The sequence below is a fragment of the Scyliorhinus torazame genome, chromosome 17, assembly GCF_047496885.1.
Source record: "Scyliorhinus torazame isolate Kashiwa2021f chromosome 17, sScyTor2.1, whole genome shotgun sequence".
In the NCBI taxonomy this organism is placed as follows: domain Eukaryota; kingdom Metazoa; phylum Chordata; class Chondrichthyes; order Carcharhiniformes; family Scyliorhinidae; genus Scyliorhinus; species Scyliorhinus torazame.
The window spans coordinates 133,478,056-133,497,289 of NC_092723.1; the positions used below are offsets into that span (position 1 = coordinate 133,478,056).

Below are 19,234 nucleotides of genomic sequence, written 5' to 3' on the forward strand. Positions count from 1 at the left end.
CCGTGTGGTGGAGCAGAAGGTAACTGATAACGAGGACGAGATCCTGGGCCTAGCGGTCAAAATGCGGACGCACGAGGCGCTTCATAAGAAGTGCATCGAAAGAATTGAAGTCCTGGAAAATAGATCAAGGAGAAAGAACCTCCGGATCCTGGGTCTCCCCAAGGGAGTGGAAGGAGCTGACGGCCGTTCTTATGCGAGCACGATGCTACGTTCGCTAATGGGAGCTGAGGCCCCCTCGGGCCCCTTGGAAGTGGAAGGGGCTCACCGGGTCCCTGCGAGGAGACCAAAGGCTGGAGAACCACCAAGGGCAATGGTCGTGCGATTTCACCGCTTCAACGACAGAGGGGTTGTTTTGAGCTGGGCCAAGAAGGTACAAAGTAGCAGATGGGAGAATGCGGTGATACGAGTGTATCAGGACTGGAGTGCGGAGGTGGCGAGAAGGAGGGCGAGTTTCAATCGAGCCAAGGAGGTGCTGCATAAGAAGAAAGTAAAGTTCGGGATGTTGCAGCCGGCGCGATTATGGGTCACGTACCAGGATAGTCATTACTATTTTGAAACGTCGGAAGAAGCATGGACCTTCATCCAAAAAGAGAAACTGGACCAGAACTGAGGGACTGATGTTTGAGGGGAAACGACAATGTTGATGTATAGAGATGTAAATTGGGGAAAGGGAGGTTCACCGTATCAGGACGGTCTTTGACAGGGGGGACACTGAGAAATGTGGGCGCCGGTGGGGGGGGAAAAGAGACACAGGCGGGGGATGGGGAATGGGAACGGGGCTGTAGAGGGAGCTGCGCCATAGGGGGCGGGATGGTTCTAGGAAAGCGCGGGTTTTTTCCCGCGCTAGAGAGATGATGGCGGGAAGATAGGCGCAAGGAGGATGGGAGTTCCACACACGGGGGTGTCAAGGAGAGAGCGGGAGAAGCCGGGGTCAGTTGAAGTCAGCTGACTTTCGGAAGCAATATGGGGGGAGTAACCATGCTAGATGGGGATCTAGCGGGGTGGGGGGGGGATAACTGGGTTGCTGCTGGGATCGAAAGGGAGCTGGTAAGAGAAAAGGTGGTCGGGGCGGGAATGAGCCGCTTGGGGGACGGGTGGGTGCGCGGGACCGGGACATGGGACTGGCCCAGAGAGGGTGATGGTTAGTCGACAGGGGAGGGGGGCGGGCAGCCCCCCAGTCCGGCTGATCACGTGGAACGTGAGAGGCCTAAATGGGCCGATTAAGAGGGCCCGAGTGTTCGCGCACTTAAAAGGACTGAAGGCAGACGTGGCTATGCTTCAAGAGACGCATCTGAAGGTGGCGGACCAGGTTAGGTTAAGGAAAGGATGGGTGGGACAGGTGTTCCACTCAGGGCTGGACGCAAAGATTAGAGGGGTGGCCATATTGGTGGGGAAACGGGTGTCGCTCGAGGCTAGGAACATTGTAGCGGACAACGGTGGCAGATATGTGATGGTGAGTGGCAGACTGCAGGGAATGGAGGTCGTGCTGGTCAACGTGTATGCCCCGAACTGGGATGATGCGGGATTTATGAAGCGGATGCTGGGACGTATCCCGGACCTGGAGGTAGGAAACCTGGTAATGGGGGCCGAGGGGGGGGGGGACTTCAATACCGTGCTAGACCCAGGGTTAGATAGATCTAGATCCAGGACCGGAAGAAGGCCGGCAGCGGCCAAGGTGCTTAGGGGGTTTACGGACCAAATGGGGGGTGTGGATCCGTCGAGATTTGCTAGGCCGCTGGCCAAAGAGTTCTCCTTTTTCTCCCATGACCATAAGGTATACTCCCGGATAGATTTCTTCGTTTTGGGAAGGTCACTGATTTCGAGGGTGGAAGGAACGGAGTACTCGGCCATAGCTGTTTCAGACCATGCCCCACATTGGGTGGATCTGGAACTAGGAGAGGAGAGGGAACAGCGCCCACTCTGGCGATTGGATGTGGGATTATTGGCGGATGAGGGAGTCTGTGGAAGGGTGCGGGGATGTATCGAAAGGTACCTGGAGGCCAATGATAATGGGGAGGTCCGAGTGGGGGTAGTATGGGAAGCGCTGAAGGCGGTGGTCAGGGGAGAGTTGATCTCCATCAGGGCTCACAAGGGGAAAACAGAGGCCAAAGAGAGGGAAAGATTACTGGGGGATATTTTGAGTGTGGATAAAAGATATGCGGAGGCCCCGGACGAAGGACTAGATAGGGAGAGGCGAATACTCCAGACGGAGTTTGACCTGCTGACCACAGGGAAGGCAGAGGGGATGAGATATGAATATGTGTCGCCTGTTGGCCCACCAGCTTCGTAAGAAAGAAAGACAGCGGCGAGGGAAATAGGGGGAGTTAGGGATGAAACGGGAACTACGGTGCGGAGAGCAGGGAAGGTAAATGAGGTGTTTAAGACCTTTTATGAGAGGCTATATAGGTCCCAACCCCCGGAGGGAAAAGAGGGGATGCAGCAGTTTCTGGACCAACTAATGTTCCCCAGGGTGGAGGAGCAGGAGGTGGCAGGCCTGGGGGCGCCAATTGGGGTGGACGAGGTGACCAAAGGGCTGGGGAACATGCAGGCAGGGAAGGCCCCGGGACCTGACGGGTTCCCGGTGGAATTTTACAGGAAATACATGGACTTGTTGGCCCCGCTGCTGGTAAGAACCTTTACCGAGGCCAGAGAAGGTAGGACTCTACCCCCGACAATGTCGGAGGCGACGATATCACTAATCCCGAAGCGAGATAAAGATCCGCTGCAATGCCGGTCTTCTAGGCCTATCTCGCTCCTGAATGTGGACGCCAAGTTGTTGGCAAAGGTGCTGACAATGAGGATAGAGGACTGTGTCCCGGGGTGGTGCACGAAGATCAGACAGGGTTCGTAAAGGGGAGACAATTGAATGTCAACTATTGGGGGTGATAATGATGCCCCCAGCAGAGGGGGAGGCAGAGATAGTGGTGGCAATGGATGCAGAGAAGGCATTTGATAGGGTAGAGTGGGAGTTCTTATGGGAGGTGCTGAGGAGGTTTAGGTTCGGGGAGGGGTTTGTCAGCTGGGTTAAACTCCTCTATGGGGCCCCAATGGCAAGTGTAGTCACAAATCAGCAAAGATCGGAGTATTTTCAGTTACATAGGGGAACAAGGCAGGGGTGCCCTCTGTCCCCATTACTGTTCGCGCTGGCAATTGAACCACTGGCCATAGCGCTGAGAGACTCCAGGAAATGGAGAGGGGTGGTTAGAGGGGGAGAGGAACACTGAGTGTCACTCAACACAGATGACCTACTGCTGTATGTGGCGGATCCAGTGGGGGGGATGACAGAGGTCATGCAGATATTGAGGGAGTTTGGAGATTTCTCGGGATATAGGCTTAACATGGGAAAGAGTGAGCTTTTTGTGATACACCCTGGGGACCAGAGTAGAGGGATAGATGGCCTGCCTCTAAGGAGAGTGGAAAGGAACTTCCGATATCTGGGGATTCAGATAGCCAGGAGCTGGGGAACCTTACACAAACTCAATCTGACTCGGCTGGTGGAGCAAATGGAAGAGGATTTCAAAAGGTGGGATATGCTGCCGCTGTCACTGGCGGGCAGAGTGCAGGCGATTAAGATGATGGTCCTCCCGAGGTTCCTATTTGTGTTTCAATGTCTCCCCATATTGATCACCAAGGCCTTTTTCAAGAAAATAGATAGGAGCATCATGAGCTTCGTGTGGGCAGGGAAGGCCCCGAGGGTAAGGTGGGGGTTCCTGCAACGTAGCAGGGACAGAGGGGGACTGGCGTTGCCGAACATGGGTGACTATTACTGGGCCGCCAATGTGGCGATGATCCGCAAGTGGATGACAGAGGGAGAGGGGGCGGCGTGGAAAAGGCTGGAGATGGCATCCTGTAAAGGAACGAGCTGTAAAGGAACGAGCTTAAAAGCGCTGGTGACGGCGCCACTACTGCTCTCCCCGAAAAGGTTTACCACGAACCCAGTGGTGGCGACAACATTAAGTATCTGGGGGCAATGGAGGCGACAGAAGGGTGTATTGGGAGCCTCGGTATGGTCCCCGATCAGGAACAACCATAGGTTTGTCCCAGGAAGGCTGGCACCGGGCAGGAATTAGGAGAGTGGGAGACTTGTTTATAGATGGGACGTTTGCGAGCTTGCAAGCGCTAGAGGAAAAGTATGAGCTGCCTCCGGGGAGTAATCTTCAGATATATGCAGGTGAGGGCATTCACGAGACAACAGGTGAGGGAATTCCCGCTGCTCCCGACACAGGGGATCCAGGATAGAGTGATCTCGGGGGGGGGTGGGTCGGGGAGGGCAAAGTGTCCGAAATATACCGGGAGATGAGAGAAGAGGGGGAGGAGCTGGTCGAAGAGCTGAAAGGAAAATGGGAAGAAGAGCTCGGGGAGGAGATTGAGGAGGATTTGTGGGCTGATGCCCTAAGTAGGGTAAATTCCTCTTCCTTGTGTGCCAGGCTTAGCCTGATCCAATTTAAGGTGCTACATAGAGCACACATAACGGGAGCTAGGTTGAGCAGGTTCTTCGGAGTGGAGGACAGGTGCGGGAGGTGCGGGGGAATCCCGGTGAACCACACACATGTTTTGGTCGTGTCCAGGATTGGAGGAGTACTGGAGGGGAGTGGCAAGAGTGATCTCGAAGGTGGTGAAGGTCCGGGTCACGCCAAGCTGGGGGTTAGCTATATTTAGGGTAGCGGATGAGCCGGGAGTGCAGGAGGCGAAAGAGGCCGATATTGTGGCCTTTGCATCCCTGGTAGCCCGCCGAAGGATTTTACTCATGTGGAAGGAAGCGAAACCCCCCCCGGCGTGGAGGCCTGGATAAACGATATGGCAGGGTTCATAAAACTGGAACAGATGACGTTTGCGCTGAGAGGATCGGCTCAGGAGTTTTCCAGGCGGTGGCAACCGTTCCTCGACTATCTAGCGGAACGTTAGGGGGAAAATAGATACCCAGCAGCAGCAGCCCAGAAAGAGAAGGGGGAGGGAGGGAGGGAAGGAAGGCGGGCGGGGGGGGGGGGGTAAATTGTTTTTGTTCTAGATGGGGTGGAGGGGCAGGGGGGGGGAGCACTATTTTGTGTTATTTTGTTAGTTCACTACTTTATTTAAACAATGTTATCTATTAGTTATCGTGTTACCGTTTTTGTTGATTTGTCAGGAGGAAAAATTGTGTTTGAATACTTTAATAAAATATATATATTTTTTTTAAAAATGAGGGGGTGGAGAAGGGGAAGCTGCCGGATACAATGATGCAGGCAGCGATCATGTTAATCCCGAAAACGAGGAACGACCCGTATAAGACCATATCGCTGTTAAATACAGACGTGAAGGTACTGGCTAAGTTGGAAGATTGTGTCCTGGGGGATGGTTGCGGAGGACTAAACAGGCTTCGTAAAGAGCAGGCAGCTTTCTAGTAATATAAGGAGGCTGCTAAATGTGATTATGACCCCATTGGGAGCTCAGGTACCGGAGTAGTGATGTCCATGGATACGGAGAAGGCATTCGACCGGGTGGTGTGGCAGTACCAGTACCTGGGAAGGTTTGGGTTTGGGTTTGGACTGAAGTTTGTGGCATGGGTGCGCCTGTTATATGTGGCACTCAGGGTGAGTATGCGGACCAATGACATGGGTTCACTGAGCTTTGAACTGCACAGGGGAACAAGGCAGGGGTGCCCGCTGTCACTGCTGCTGTTTGTGCTGGCTACAGAGTCTCTGGCAATGGCGCTAAGGGAGGCGGCAGAGTGGCAAGTGGTTATGAGGGGACAAGGGGAGCCTCAGTGTCGCTCTGTGCTGACGACCTACTATTGTATTTTTCAGATCCGTTAGAGAGCATGGAAAGGATCATGGGCTTGTTGGGGAAGTTTGAGGCTTTCTGGTCCGAGAGCCAATTTAGGGGGGAATGCCATTTAAGGTGGATAGAGACTGGTTTTGACACTTGGGGATTCAGGTGGCGAGGGATTGGGCGAAGCTCCACAAATGGAATTTAACAAAACTGGTGTAGGAGGCTAGGGAGGATCTTAAGAGGTGGGACACGCTGCACTTGATTTTGGCAGGGAGGGTCCAAGTTGTGAAGATGAACATTCTGCCAAGATTCCTGTTAATATTCCAGACACCCCTGATCTTTATACTGAATACCTTCTTCCGGAAACTGGACACAATTATTTTGGACATTGTATGGGCAGGGAAGCTGCCAAGGGATAAGAGGACTTTGTTACAGAGGCAGAGGCAGCAGGGAGGGTTGGCATTGCCGAGCCTGCTATATTACTATTGGGAGACGAACATGAAGAAGGTAAGGCGATGGTGGGAAGGAGAGGGGGTAGAATGGGTTATGTTGGAGAAGGATCCTTTCGGGGGTCCAGCTTAAGGGCTATGGTGATGGCAGCATTGCCAATGGCGCTGAGCAGATACTCGGGGAGCCTGGTGGCGCAGTCCACAGTGAAGATCTGTAACCAGCTGAGGAGGCACTTTAAGATGGAGGGGATGTCGGTGTTAACACCATTATGTGAAAACCAAGGTTTCGTTCTGGGGGGGATAGATGGCATGTATAAGAAATGGAGAGAAGTGGGGCTGGTTAAGGTGAGGGATTTGTATCTGGAAGAAGTGTTTACTAGTATAGATGAATTGAAGGAGAGGGTAGAGCTTCCGAGAGGAAGTGAATTTAGGTACCTGCAGGTAAGGGACTTTGCGAGGAGGATTTGGAAAGTGTTCCCCAGGTTGCCGAAGTACACCCTGCTGGAACAACTGCTGCTTCCGGATGTGGAAGTGAAGGGCATGATTGGAGACATATACAGGTGGCTGGGAGAACAGGGAGGTGAGCGGGTGGTGAAGATTAAGGAGAAGTGGGAAAGGGAGCTGTGAGGGGAGATAAACTTGGGAGTATGGAGTGAGGCGCTATGAAAAGTAAATGCAACCTCCTTGTGCGCAAAGATGAGCCTGATACAGTTCAAGGTCATACACAGGATACATATGACGCAGGCAAGAATGAGGTGGATCTTTCAGGGGGTGGCAGAGGAGTGTGAGAAATATGTATAGTTGTGTGGTGGGAAGTTTGTTTCCCGAACTGTTTGTGTTGTAACTTTTCATATACGTTTGGAATAAAATGCACTTTTAAAAAAAATAAATTTTATTGAGGCATTTATACTTTTAACAATTTACACATCAAATTTTCAAGAAAAAGAAAAACACAACAATGTAACCAACAACCCCCCGAGCACAAACCCCAGCCAACATGGCTTACACCATCAGTGCCACCTTCCCCAACCACCCCTCCATTGGTTCTCCTGCTCATACTCGTCTCTCCCATGCCTCCCCTTTCCCCTCCCCTGCTGACAGCTTAATTCTTCTTGAAGAAGTTGATGAACGGCTGCCACCTCTGAGCAAACCCCCGCAATGAACCCCTTAAGGCGAATTTAATTTTCTCGAGTCTGAGAAAACCCTCCATGTCGCGAACCGACACCCCCGACCTCGGGGGCTCCGAGTCCCTCCACCCTAGTAAGATCCGTCTCCGGGCCACCAGGGAGGCAAAGGCCAGGACGTTGGCCTCTCTCACCCCTTGGGCTCCCGGGTCTTCTGACACACCAAAGATCGCCACCTCTGGACTCGGAACCACCCTCACTTTTAAGACCTCTGACATGACATCAGCAAACCCCTGCCAGAAATCCCACAGCCTCGGACATGCCCAAAACATATGGACATGGTTCGCAGGATCCCCCGCACAGCGTCCACACCTATCCTCCACCTTTTCAAAGAACCTGCTCATCCAGGCCACAGTCATGTGCGCCCTGTGGACCACCTTAAACTGTATCAGGCTGAACCTGGCACAGGACGAGGAAGCATTCACTCTCCTCAGGGCCTCTTCCCATAACCCAGCCTCCAAACCCCCACCCAGCTCTTCTTCCCACTTTCTCTTCACCTCCCCTATCAGGACCCCCTCCCCCTCCATCAGCTTGTTATAGATCTCTGAGACCTTCCCTTCTCCCACTCCTGTTCTCAACACCACCTTATCCTGTAGCTCCTGGGGAGGCAGATGCGGGAAGTTCGAAACCTGCCTCTGCACAAAATCCCTTACCTGCAGATACCGGAACCCATTCGCCCCTGGCAACTCAAACTCCTCCAGACTCGGGAAACCCTCTTCAATCTTGAGATCCCAAAATCTCTCGATCCCTGGCCGCTGCCACCTCCGAACCCCCCCATCCAGCCCCCCTGCACGAACCGGTGATTATCACATATCGGTGCCCACACCAACCCCCCCTCTAACCCCATATGCTGCCTCCAAACCCTCAGGGCTGCCACTAGTACCGGGCTTGTGGAGTACCGAGCCGGCGAGAACGGCAGAGGTGCTGTTAACAGTGCCCCCAAATGCGTGTCCTTACATGAGGCTGCCTCCTCCCGCTCCCATACCTACCCTTCCCTCACCACCCACTTCCTGACCATTGCAATATTCACCGCCCAGTAGTAGTTAACGAAATTCGGGAGGGCCAGCCCCCTCTGTCCCCCACTCCCGCAGCACCTTTTTCACCCATGGGGTTTTACCCGCCCAAACAAATCCCAAGATCTCTGCATTCACCTTTTTGAAGAACGCCTTGGTGATAAAAATTAGGAGGCTGTGGAAAACAAACAGAAACCTCGGGAGGACTGCCTGAACCTGCCCCGCCAATGACAATGGGAGCGCGTCCCACCTCCGAATGTCTCCCCTCATCTGATCTACCAACCGACCCAAATTTAGTTTATGCAGCTGCTCCCACTCCCGTGCCACCTGGATACCCAAATATCGAAAGCTCCCTTCCACTACCTTGAACGGCATCTCACCCAATCTCTTCTCCTGCCCCCTCGCCTGGATCGCAAAGACCTCACTCTTACCCATGTTCAATTCATATCCCGAAAAGCGTCCAAATTCATCTAATATCCCCATAATCCCTCCAATTCTCCCTAGCGGGTCCAGCATGTACAAAAGCAGTTCGTCCGGATAGAGCTAGACCCTTTGTCCCCCCCCCCCCCCCCCCCCCCCCCCCCCCCCCGGGTACTGTCCCCTGCCAGACCCTCAATGCCAGTGGCTCTATAGCCAAGGAAAACAACAGTGGACATCCCTGCCTCGTCCCCTGGTACAACCTGAAATAGTCCGATCTCATCCGATTCGTCCGCACGCTTGCCACCGGTTCCTGGTCTAGCAACCAAACCCAATCCACAAATCCCTGCCCAAACCCAAACCGCCCCAGGACCTCCCATACGTACTCCCACTCCAGACAATAAAAGGCCTTCTCTGCATCCATGGCCATCACCACCTCAACCTCGCCCCACTCTGGAGGCATCATAATGACATTAAGCAACCTCCTAATGTTTGTCGCCATGTGGTGCCCCTTAACGAACCCTGTCTGGTCTTCCCCTATTACCCCTGGGTTGCAGTCTTCGATCCTTGTGGCTAGGATCTTCGCCAATAGTTTGGCATCCACATTTAACGGGGAGACCAGCCAATACGACCCACAATTTTCCGGATCCTTATCCCATTTTAAGATGAGGGACATTGACACCTGTGACGACGTCGGAGAGAGCACTCCCAACTCCTTTACTTCATTGAAGGCCCTTACCCTGAGAACGTCTTATAAAATTCCACTGGGCACCCATTCGGTCCCGGGACCTTGCCCGCTTGCATCGCCTCCAACCCCACTACCACTTCTACAAGCCTAATTGGAGCCCCCAAGCCCTCCACCAGCTCCTCATCAACCTTCGGGAACTCCAGCCCTCCGCGAAACCGCCTCATCCCCTCTTCCCCGGCTGGGGGTTCCGACTTATAAAATTTGCTATAAAACTCCCTAAACACCCCATTCACTCCACCGGGTCCAAGACTGTGTTCCCTCCTGTGTCCTTCACTTTCCCAATTTCTCTCGCCGCCTCCTGCTTCCTCAACTGGTGCGCTAACATCCTGCTCGCTTTCTCCCAATACTCGTATACTCACCGTTCGCAACTGCCCAACTGCCTTACCGGTGGTTAACAACCCAAACTCCATTTGCAGACTCTGGTGTTCCTTTAACAACCCTTCCTCCGGGGCATCTGCATATCTCCTGTCCACCTGCAGGATTTCCTCCATTAGCCTTTCTATCTCCACCCGCTCCGCCTTCTCCCTGTGTGTGCGAATCAAAATAAACTCCCCCATACCACTGTTTTCAGTGCCAACAAAATTGCAGCTGCCGAAATCTCCCCTGTGTCATTAATCTCAACATACCCCCGGATGGCCTTCCTCACCCGCTCACACACCTCTTCCTTTGCTAACGGTCCCACATCCAGCCTCCATTGAGAGTGCTGCTGCTGCTGCCCCCCCCCCCCCCCCCCCCCGCCTCACTCACTCGTAAATCCACCCAGTGCGGGGCATGATCCGACACCACGATTGCCAAATACTCAACATCCACCACCCCTGCCAACGTCTTATCCACCACGAAAAAATCTATTCAGGAATACACCTTGTGCACATGGGAGTAAAACAAAAATTCCTTCGCCATTGGCCTCCCGAATCTCCATGGATCCACCCCACCCATGTGCTCCATGAATCCCCGAAGCTCTTTAGCTGTAGCCGACACCCTCCCTGACCTCGAGCTTGACCAGTCCAATCTCGGATCCAATACCGTATTAAAGTCCCCCCCTATAATCAGTTTCATGTGAGAGTACCTTTAAGAAATGGGTGTTTATAAATGGGTGTGTATATAAATATCTGTAGTGAGAGTACCTTCAAGAAATGGGTGTTTATAAATGGGTGTGTATATAAATATCTGCAGTGAGAGTACCTTTAAGAAATGGGTGTTTACTACTGCAGTGATGTCAGCGAGTGGGTGGAGCTGGGCTGTCTGTCAGCTTTTTACTTTCGTTTTCGGCTGTTTGCTGCAGGGTGTGTTTTAGTTTTGTTTTCAGAGCTGGATAGCTGCAGTCACAGCCAGAAGGTGTATGAATCTCTCTCTGTAATTTAAAGACTGTAAATCGATCCTGGGGATTTAAAACTAATAACAGTAATGACTTTAACCTGATGTGCTTCTGGTAAAAGGTATTTTAAGTCTTATGGATGTTAAAAGGAAAGCTTAAAGGATTACTTAGTGTTGTACTCTTTGGGGGTTGTATTTGAATTAATGGTTGCTAAGATGTTCACGGTTTGTTTTAAAAAGGTTAACTTGGGTTCATAGAATAAACATTGTTCTGCTTTTAAAACATACTTTTCCATTTCTACTCTACCACACCTGTAGAGTGGGCCGTATGCTCCCCATACCACAATCTACACCTGTAGAGTGGGCCGTATGCTCCCCATACCACAATCTATTAAAAGTTGTGGGTCAGGGGAATTCCATGATACACTTTGAGGTTCTCTAAACCCTGGCCCATAACATCAGCCGATGAGAGTCCAGGTCCAGAATCTTCCCCAGCACCCGCCTCAAATTCCACATCTTCCCAGTTCAGGGCATACATGTTAACTAACACCACTGGCATCCCCTCCAATTTCCCGCTTCCCATAACATACACCCCCCCCAAGAGTCCGCCACTATATTTCCCACCTCGAACGCCACCCGTTTATTGACCGAAATTGCCACCCCCTTTGTTTTAGAGTCCAGTCCCGATTGAAATACTTGCCCAGCCCATCCTTTCCTAGCCTAATCTGGTCCCCCACCTTCAGGTGCGTCTCTTGTAGCGTGGCTATATCTGCCTTTAATCGTTTTAAGTGTGCGAACACACGGGCCCTCTTGAACAACCCATTCAATCCTCGGGTGCCCATCGTCATCAATCCTCCTGTCCTTACATTTTAAATACCCTTACCCTGTCAGCAGTACCCCCCCCCCTCAGATCCCCCAGCAACAACCTCTGCCCCCATCCCCCCACTGACCTTCCTCTCACCACCCCCCCTCCGTTGCGCTTCCGTGAACTAGCCCGCCCATCTCGCCTGGCGGCCTCTGCCCATGGCGCCTAACATCCTACCTCCCGCTGATTCCCCTCTCCCCCGCTCAAACATTAGTGCAAACAAACCAAAAACAACCCCTCCCCAAACAAAGAGACCAACCCCCCATCTCTTAACGAAGGACAAAAAACAAACCTGAAGCCGAAAAAGAAAGAAATGGCCCCAAACGTAAATTAACTGCAACATTAAAGCATCTCCACCAAAGTTCAAAGTCCACCATCCCCTGCCAGTCCATTGTCTCTGACAAATTCTACCTGCCTCCTCCGCCGATCCAAATTACAATTCTCGGCCTTCATTGGTCACCCACAGACATGCCGGATACAGTAGCCCAAACTTCACCCCCTTCTTGTAGAAGGCTGCCTTGACCCTGTTGAAGCTCGCGGTCTTCTTGGCCAACTCTGCTCCCAGTTCCTGGTGCACTCTGATTTCATTGCCCTCCCAGGTGCAGCGCCTCATCTGCCTGGCTCACCTCGTAATTCGCTCCTTGTCCAGGAACCGGGGCAACTGCACTACCATTGCCCTCGGCGGCTCATTCCCCTGGGGCTTTTTCATTAGCGCTCGATCCACCTCCAACGGCCATGCAAACACACCCTCTCCGAGCAGCTTCTCCAGAATCCTACCCACATTGCCACCAGCATCGGCTCCTTCACTCCATTCTGTCAGGCCCAAGATCCGAATACTCTGTTTGCGTGACCGGTTCTCTAGGTCCTCTACCTTCTCCTGAAGCCGCATCTGTTGCTCGCGCGTCTGCCCCATCTCCACTGCCATCGAGGCAAACTGCTCCTCATGTTCTCCTCATGGGGCTTTTCACAGTAACTTCAATGAAGCCTACTTGTGACAATAAGCGATTTTTCATTCATTCATTTCATTTCATGCCACCTCCTCCATCTTCTGGATCGCCTGACCCTGGGCCGCCTACTTTGTTTCCACACGGTCGACCACCGCCTTGATCGAATCCACCGCCCGGGCCAGGTCCTCCAGACTCTCCTTCCGTTGCTGGGTGAACTTCTCGTTTAAGAAACTCACCAGTTGGTCCGTCGACCACTGAGCTGGCAGGCCACTCCCTGCCCCTCCGCCATCTCCACGTGCGTTGCAGGCGCCGCACCAGCTCCAACCGACTGATTCCCTCTTTTTCGACCAGTTCTGGCCCTCAGCTCCATACGCCAGAGGGTCAATCTCATCCCCTCACTCTCCTGCCCCCATTATTCCACCTCACATCCACATGTTAACCGGGGAAAAGGTCCGAAAATACCGGCACGAGCGGGAGCCACAAAATGTCGGCCACTCCCTCCTTGGACGCCAAGTCCTGAATAAAATACATTTTTTAATTTATTTATGTGCACAGCTCTGTGATTTTTTTAAAATCACTCCATTGGAACTTGAATTGGACCAATGCATCGGTGTTTCTTGATCTAATAACTTATTTCTTTATTTAAGGCTGCCTATGTTGAATACCTGAATGGACCTGGTCTGTTCAACACTATGATTTCAGAAGATCCTGAAGCACCAAAGCTTTTAATGTTACCTGGAGTGCCAGAATTTGTGGAAATATATCCTTTTACAAGTGTCATGTATGGATTAAGCACATTAATGCAGTGCTGTTGTTACCTCCAACCTTATTACATTTGCTCCATCTTCATATAATATTTATTTTACAAAGTTACACACTAGAACAATTTTGTGCAGGTGCTTAGCAAATTCCAATGCCACCAAAACAATTCCAATCCATTATTGATTTTTTTGTGAGGGCCACGAAGAATCCAGCTGAGTTTTAAGGATACAAAGTAATAACATTTATTTACAATAACATATATATATATATATATATATATATATAAAACAGCAGCAGCAACTTCCCTTGCTGCACACTCCTTCCTGCTGGTTCCTGAACTGGCCAGCTTTATTTATACTAGGAGTTTACTCATGGTTTCTCCGCCCCCCTCATTGGGGAAGCTCATACTCCCACAGGATTGTGGGATTGTCATTAGTCCCCAGCCAATGGTAAGTAGGCAGGTTATAACATCCCTCCCCCGCAAAGTCCAAGGAATCCACCGAAGACCCTGGCGAAGGAGGGCGTCTGACTCGTTTTGCCGCAGGCCGGACACCATTTGCACGCGGCGCTGGATCAGGCGGCGTGTAACGAGATGGAGACCGGCGCTTCCGTGATGAACGGCGCAACGGTTGTACATCCACGGCCCGTAGACCCGAGGATTCCCCCTCTGATGCATTCTGTGTCTCCATCTCGGAGTCAGAGTCTGCTGCCTCCGTCATGTCAGCGTCTCTATCTCCATTCGGTTCTGTAACGACCTGCGCAGGCTTCGAGTGAGGCACCAGTGGAAGATTGTGAGGACTACCTTCCCTTGTCTCTGGTCCCTGCGGCTGTAGAAATGAGCTCCGGGGGCGGGGAATCTTTTGAGGGGATAGTCTTCTGGACCGAACGTGGTCTACATGTTTGCGCTGGATACGACCCTGGGCTTGCACCTGGTAAGATATAGGGCCCGTTTGGCGAAAGATTACACCAGGAACCCACTGGGCACCACCAGCAAAATTCCGAACGAACACTGGGTCACCAGGCGCAAACTGCCGAATCGGCCGATGCCAAGAAAATCCCTGTCCCTGCCGTTCTTGTGTGCGGCGTACTTTTGCGCCAATGTCCGGGAAAACCATACTAAGGCGGGTGCGAGGTCTCCGGCCCATTAGGAGTTCTGCGGGAGCTACCCCGGTCACCGCATGGGGGGGTGGTCCTATACGTAAACAAAAAAGCGAGCTAGTCTCGTGTCCATTGATCCGTAAGACTGCTTCTTTAGGCCTCTTTTGAATGTCTGCACGGCGCGCTCTGCCAACCCATTTGAAGCCGGGTGGTAAGGGGCAGTGCGAATATGGCGTATGCCGTTCATCTTCGTGAACCTCGCAAACTCCTCACTCGTGAATGGAGTGCCATTATCCGTGACCAGCACCTCGGGGAGGCCATGCGTACTAAACAACAAACGCATCTTTTCAATTGTTGCGCAGGACGTTGTCCCCTGCATCTTATGCACCTCTAGCCATTTAGACTGGGCGTCGATTAATAGAAGGAACATGGATCCTTGAAAAGGGCCTGCGAAATCCGCATGCAAGCGCGCCCAAGGCCGCCCTGGCCATTCCCAGTGATGTAGGGGCGCGGCCGGCGAAAGCTTCTGATGCTCCTGGCAAATGGAGCAGTTTTGGGCCACCTTCTCAATGTCGGTGTCGAGGCCTGGCCACCAGACATAACTGTTGGCCCGGAGTTTCATTTTGGTCACACCTGGATGCCCATTGTGCAAGTCTGTTAGCATCAGCTCCTGGCCTTTTTCCGGGACAATCACATGTGTCCCCCACAAGAGGATGCCGTCTTCCACGCTGAATTCTGACAGCTTGGAGGAAAATGCCCGCAACTCACCTGGGAGCGGTCTATGCTGCCCACCATACAGGACTATGTGCCGAACCTTTGACAGGACTGGTTCCGTCTGGGTCCACTCACGGATCTGTGATGCCGTGACAGGCAAGGTGTCCATAAAATTTAGGGTTGCAACCACTTCACCGGTCGTGGGGGTCGACATGGGGCCGGTCGTTAAAGGCAATCGGCTCAGTGCGACGGCATTTGCTATCTGCGTACCTGGTTTGTGCTCCAGAGAATACTCGTATGCAGCAAGCAACAAAGCCCAGCGCTGGATCCGTGCGGAAGCAATGGCGGTACTGGCTCATCCTCTCTGAAAAGTCAGAGCAGAGGCTTATGATCAGTCACGATAGTGAAATGGCGGCCATACACGTACTGGTGGAAGCGTTTCACCGCAAAAACCACTGCCAGGTCCTCCTTCGCGATCTGCGCGTACTTTTTCTCCGCTGCAGTCAATGTGCGGGAGGCGAAAGCTATCGGTTGCTCAGCCCCGTTCTCCATCTTGTGGGACAGGACTGCCCCAATACCATACGGGGATGCATCACATGTGACGAGCAAAGGCTTTCCAGGATCATAGTGGGTTAGTAACCCAGACGACGACAATTGATGCTTTACCCGCCGGAAAGCAGTTTCTTGCGGCTGACCCCAAACCCGCGGCTGACCCCAAACCCAGGTGTGATTTTTCTTTAGCAGAAGGTGCAAAGGGGCCAGCGTAGTTGCCAGATTGGGGAGGAACTTCCTGTAATAGTTTACGAGACCGAGAAAAGAACGAAGATGCGAAGTGTCAGTCAGGGCAGGGGCATGTTGAATTGCACGCACCTTCTCTGCGACGGGGTGCAAACCATCGCGATCCACCCGATAACCTAGGTAGACTACTTCCTTTGCCTGAAATACGCACTTTGTGCGACGTAAACCGACTCCAGTCTCCGAAAAGCATCTAAGGACAGCCTCCAGATTTTCCCAAATGTTCCTGCTCCGATGTCCCTGTAATCAAAATGTCATCTAAGTAGACAGCAACAAGTGGTAAACCTCTCAAAATGCCCTCCATAACACGTTGAAAAATTGCGCAAGCAGAGGATACTCCAAAGGGCAACCCTGTATATTCATACAGGCCCCGGTGTGTATTAATCGTTACATATGGTCGGGAGGCAGGGTCCAGCTCCAACTGCAGGTTCTAATTTTGTGAACGAGAGTCCACCTGCAAGCTTCGCGTAGAGATCCTCTATGCGAGGCATTGGATATCGGTCGAGTCGGGAAGCCGTATTCACTATAAGTTTATAGTCGCCACACAAGCGAACTGTGGCATCTGGCTTCATTACAGGTACAATTGGTGCTGCCCAGTCAGCAAAACGGACGGGCCTGATAATACCCAAACTCTCCAAACGAGTGAGCTCCCCTTCTACCTTCTCGAGCAAGGCGTAAGGCACCGGGCGTGCCCGGAAATAGTGCGGCGTGGCTCCTGGTTCGACTTGGATACAGGCTACGGCCCCTTTTATTTTCCCCAAACCAGGCTGGAATACATCTGGGTATCATCCTAGCACCTCAGTCAACCCTTCAGAAACGGTTTGGAGGATGTGCTGCCATTGCAACCGCAAATGGCGCAACCAGTCCCGACCCAACAGGCTGGCCCCATGGCCACACACCACGATAAGTGGGAAACGCCCCTCCTGGCGTCCATAAACAACAGGGGTCATTGTAGTTCCTGCAATGTGCAGTGGTTCCCCCGTGTAGGCGGCCAACCTGGCCTGTGAGTCGGTTAATGGAAGGGTCTGTATACCCTGCTTGATGCAGTCGAATGTCCTCTGGGCGATCACGGAGACCGCTGCGCCAGTGTCCAACTCCATCTCAAGCGGGTGGCCATTGACCCATACTGTCACCTTAATGGGGGCCACACGGGGAGCTGCCACACAATGCAGCTGCAGGCAGTCGTCCTCCGTCTCCACGTCCTCAGGAGTAGTCGCCGCAGGTTCATCCACATGGAAGGTACGGCCCCTGGGCTGGTCCCAGTTACGGCCCCAGAGCTGGTCCCAGTTTTGGTCGGAACGACGGCGCCTCTGGCGCCCCCAGGACCGCCGTCTGCGACGGGGTCGGCGCCTACAAGTCTGACACGGACATGGCACCTCATCCATTGGTTCTGGAGAAGGCTCCCTTCGGGGAGGAATGTCCGACAGCCACTGGCGTCGGTCCGGACGTTGCCTCGCCCAAGGTACCGCAGGAGTGCGGGGGCACATTTTCGGACGGAAGGGGTTGCGCCCCAAGGCATGCACTTCCATTCCCTGTAGCTCCTGCACTCCTCGTTCTGCGCTCTCTCGGGACAATACTATTTGAATGGCCTGTTGAAAAGTCAATGTTGGCTCAGCTAACAACTTTCTCTGGATGGCCGCATTGTTAATACCGCAAACCAAACGGTCGCGTAACATTTCTGACAAGGTCTCACCATAGTCACAGTACTCCGCAATCCTGCGTAGCCTGGATAGAAAATCAGCAAGGGATTCTCCAGGGGTCCTCTCAGCAGTATTAAACCAGTAACGCTGGACTATCGTGGACGGGGTTGGGTTAAAATGTTGCCCCACTATATTCACAAGTTCATCAAACGTTTTGGTGTCCGGCGCAGCTGGGTACGTAAGGCTCCTAATCACCCCAAACGTATGCAGGCTGCAGGCGGTGAGCAATATGACCACCTGGCGCTCGTTTTCGGTGATATTGTTTGCCCGGAAATAGTAACGCATCCATTGTGTGTACTGGTTCCAGCTTTCCAGCGCAGCATCAAAAACATCCAAACATCCGTACAGAGGCATGGTATAATAGAAAACAACTTCCAACCTGTATCCAACAAAAATCCAGGGAGGTGGCTTCAGCAGTGTAGACAGTTATTCACTTTAACCTTCGTTGCCAGTTTTGTGAGGGCCACAGTATCCAGCACGAGTTTTAAGGATACAAAGTAATAACATTTATTTACAATATATAACAGCAGCAACTTCCTTTGCTGCACACTCCTTCCTGCTGGTTCCTAAACTGGCCAGCTTTATTTATACTTGGAGTTTACTAATGGTTTCTCCGCCCCCCTCATTGGGGAAGCTCATACTCCCACAGGATTGTGGGATTGCCATTAGTCCCCAGCCAATGGTAAGTAGGCAGGTTATAACAGATTTCCAAAGGGCATCACTGCACTTCCCCTGATCAGGAGTGCTGAGAGCAATTATCATGCTATTATTGTTGCTCTGTTCCTACTTAGCTGATTCATAGGACTCTGATTGGATTAACTCGTTGAGTCATTGTGGGTGTCTCCACTATTGAAGTTTCTAATATTGGAAAGAAATTAACTAGGCCAATATTGATCCCTTATTCAACACTTTGAAAATAAATATTATCCAGTCATGATCACACTGTTTGTGCACAAATTGGCTGCTGCATAACAGTGACTACACTTCAAAACTACTTTATTTGCTGTGAGCTATTGTGGTATGCCTTCGGCTGTAAATAGGCATGATAGAAATGCGTGTCGTTTTTCTGCATTTTTTTAAAAATTAGAGACTTAAGAATAAACCAGCGTCTCCTTAAACTTCAATTTTAGAGCCTGGTAATTGGTTATGGTCGGGAAAAGACAAACCTTCTGAACAGTAAAATGCCACATGTGATAATCATTCTATGCAAAGTTAGGTGATGTCAGCTAGGGCTGACGATGTTTCTGTGCCCTGGGTTAGGCAGGGGAGAATCAGCCTGGGTTTGTTTCCTGATCATTATCTGCAGATCCTCATTAGAATTGGGGGTACACAAATGCCAGATGGAGACAAAATTAAATGTTTATCATGCACAGTATTGCCTGCTCTCAAAGATCCCTGATTGAATTCTCCGCCGTCGGGATTCTCCATTTTTCCAGCAGCCCTGGGGTTTCCCGATGACGTGGGGCTGCCTCACAATGGG

The 19,234-nt window shown here is 52.0% G+C and overlaps 1 protein-coding gene across 3 annotated transcripts in view; it reads left to right on the forward strand.

The window, feature by feature from the left end:
- Window positions 1–19,234, forward strand: part of drc3 (dynein regulatory complex subunit 3) — a 108,047-nt gene that overhangs the window by 33,508 nt on the left and 55,305 nt on the right. For all 3 annotated transcript variants that reach the window (XM_072481075.1, XM_072481074.1, XM_072481073.1), the window contains one exon: window positions 13,333–13,445. In XM_072481075.1, the coding sequence (XP_072337176.1) occupies window positions 13,333–13,445 (113 nt within the window). The remainder of the gene's footprint in view (window positions 1–13,332; window positions 13,446–19,234) is intronic.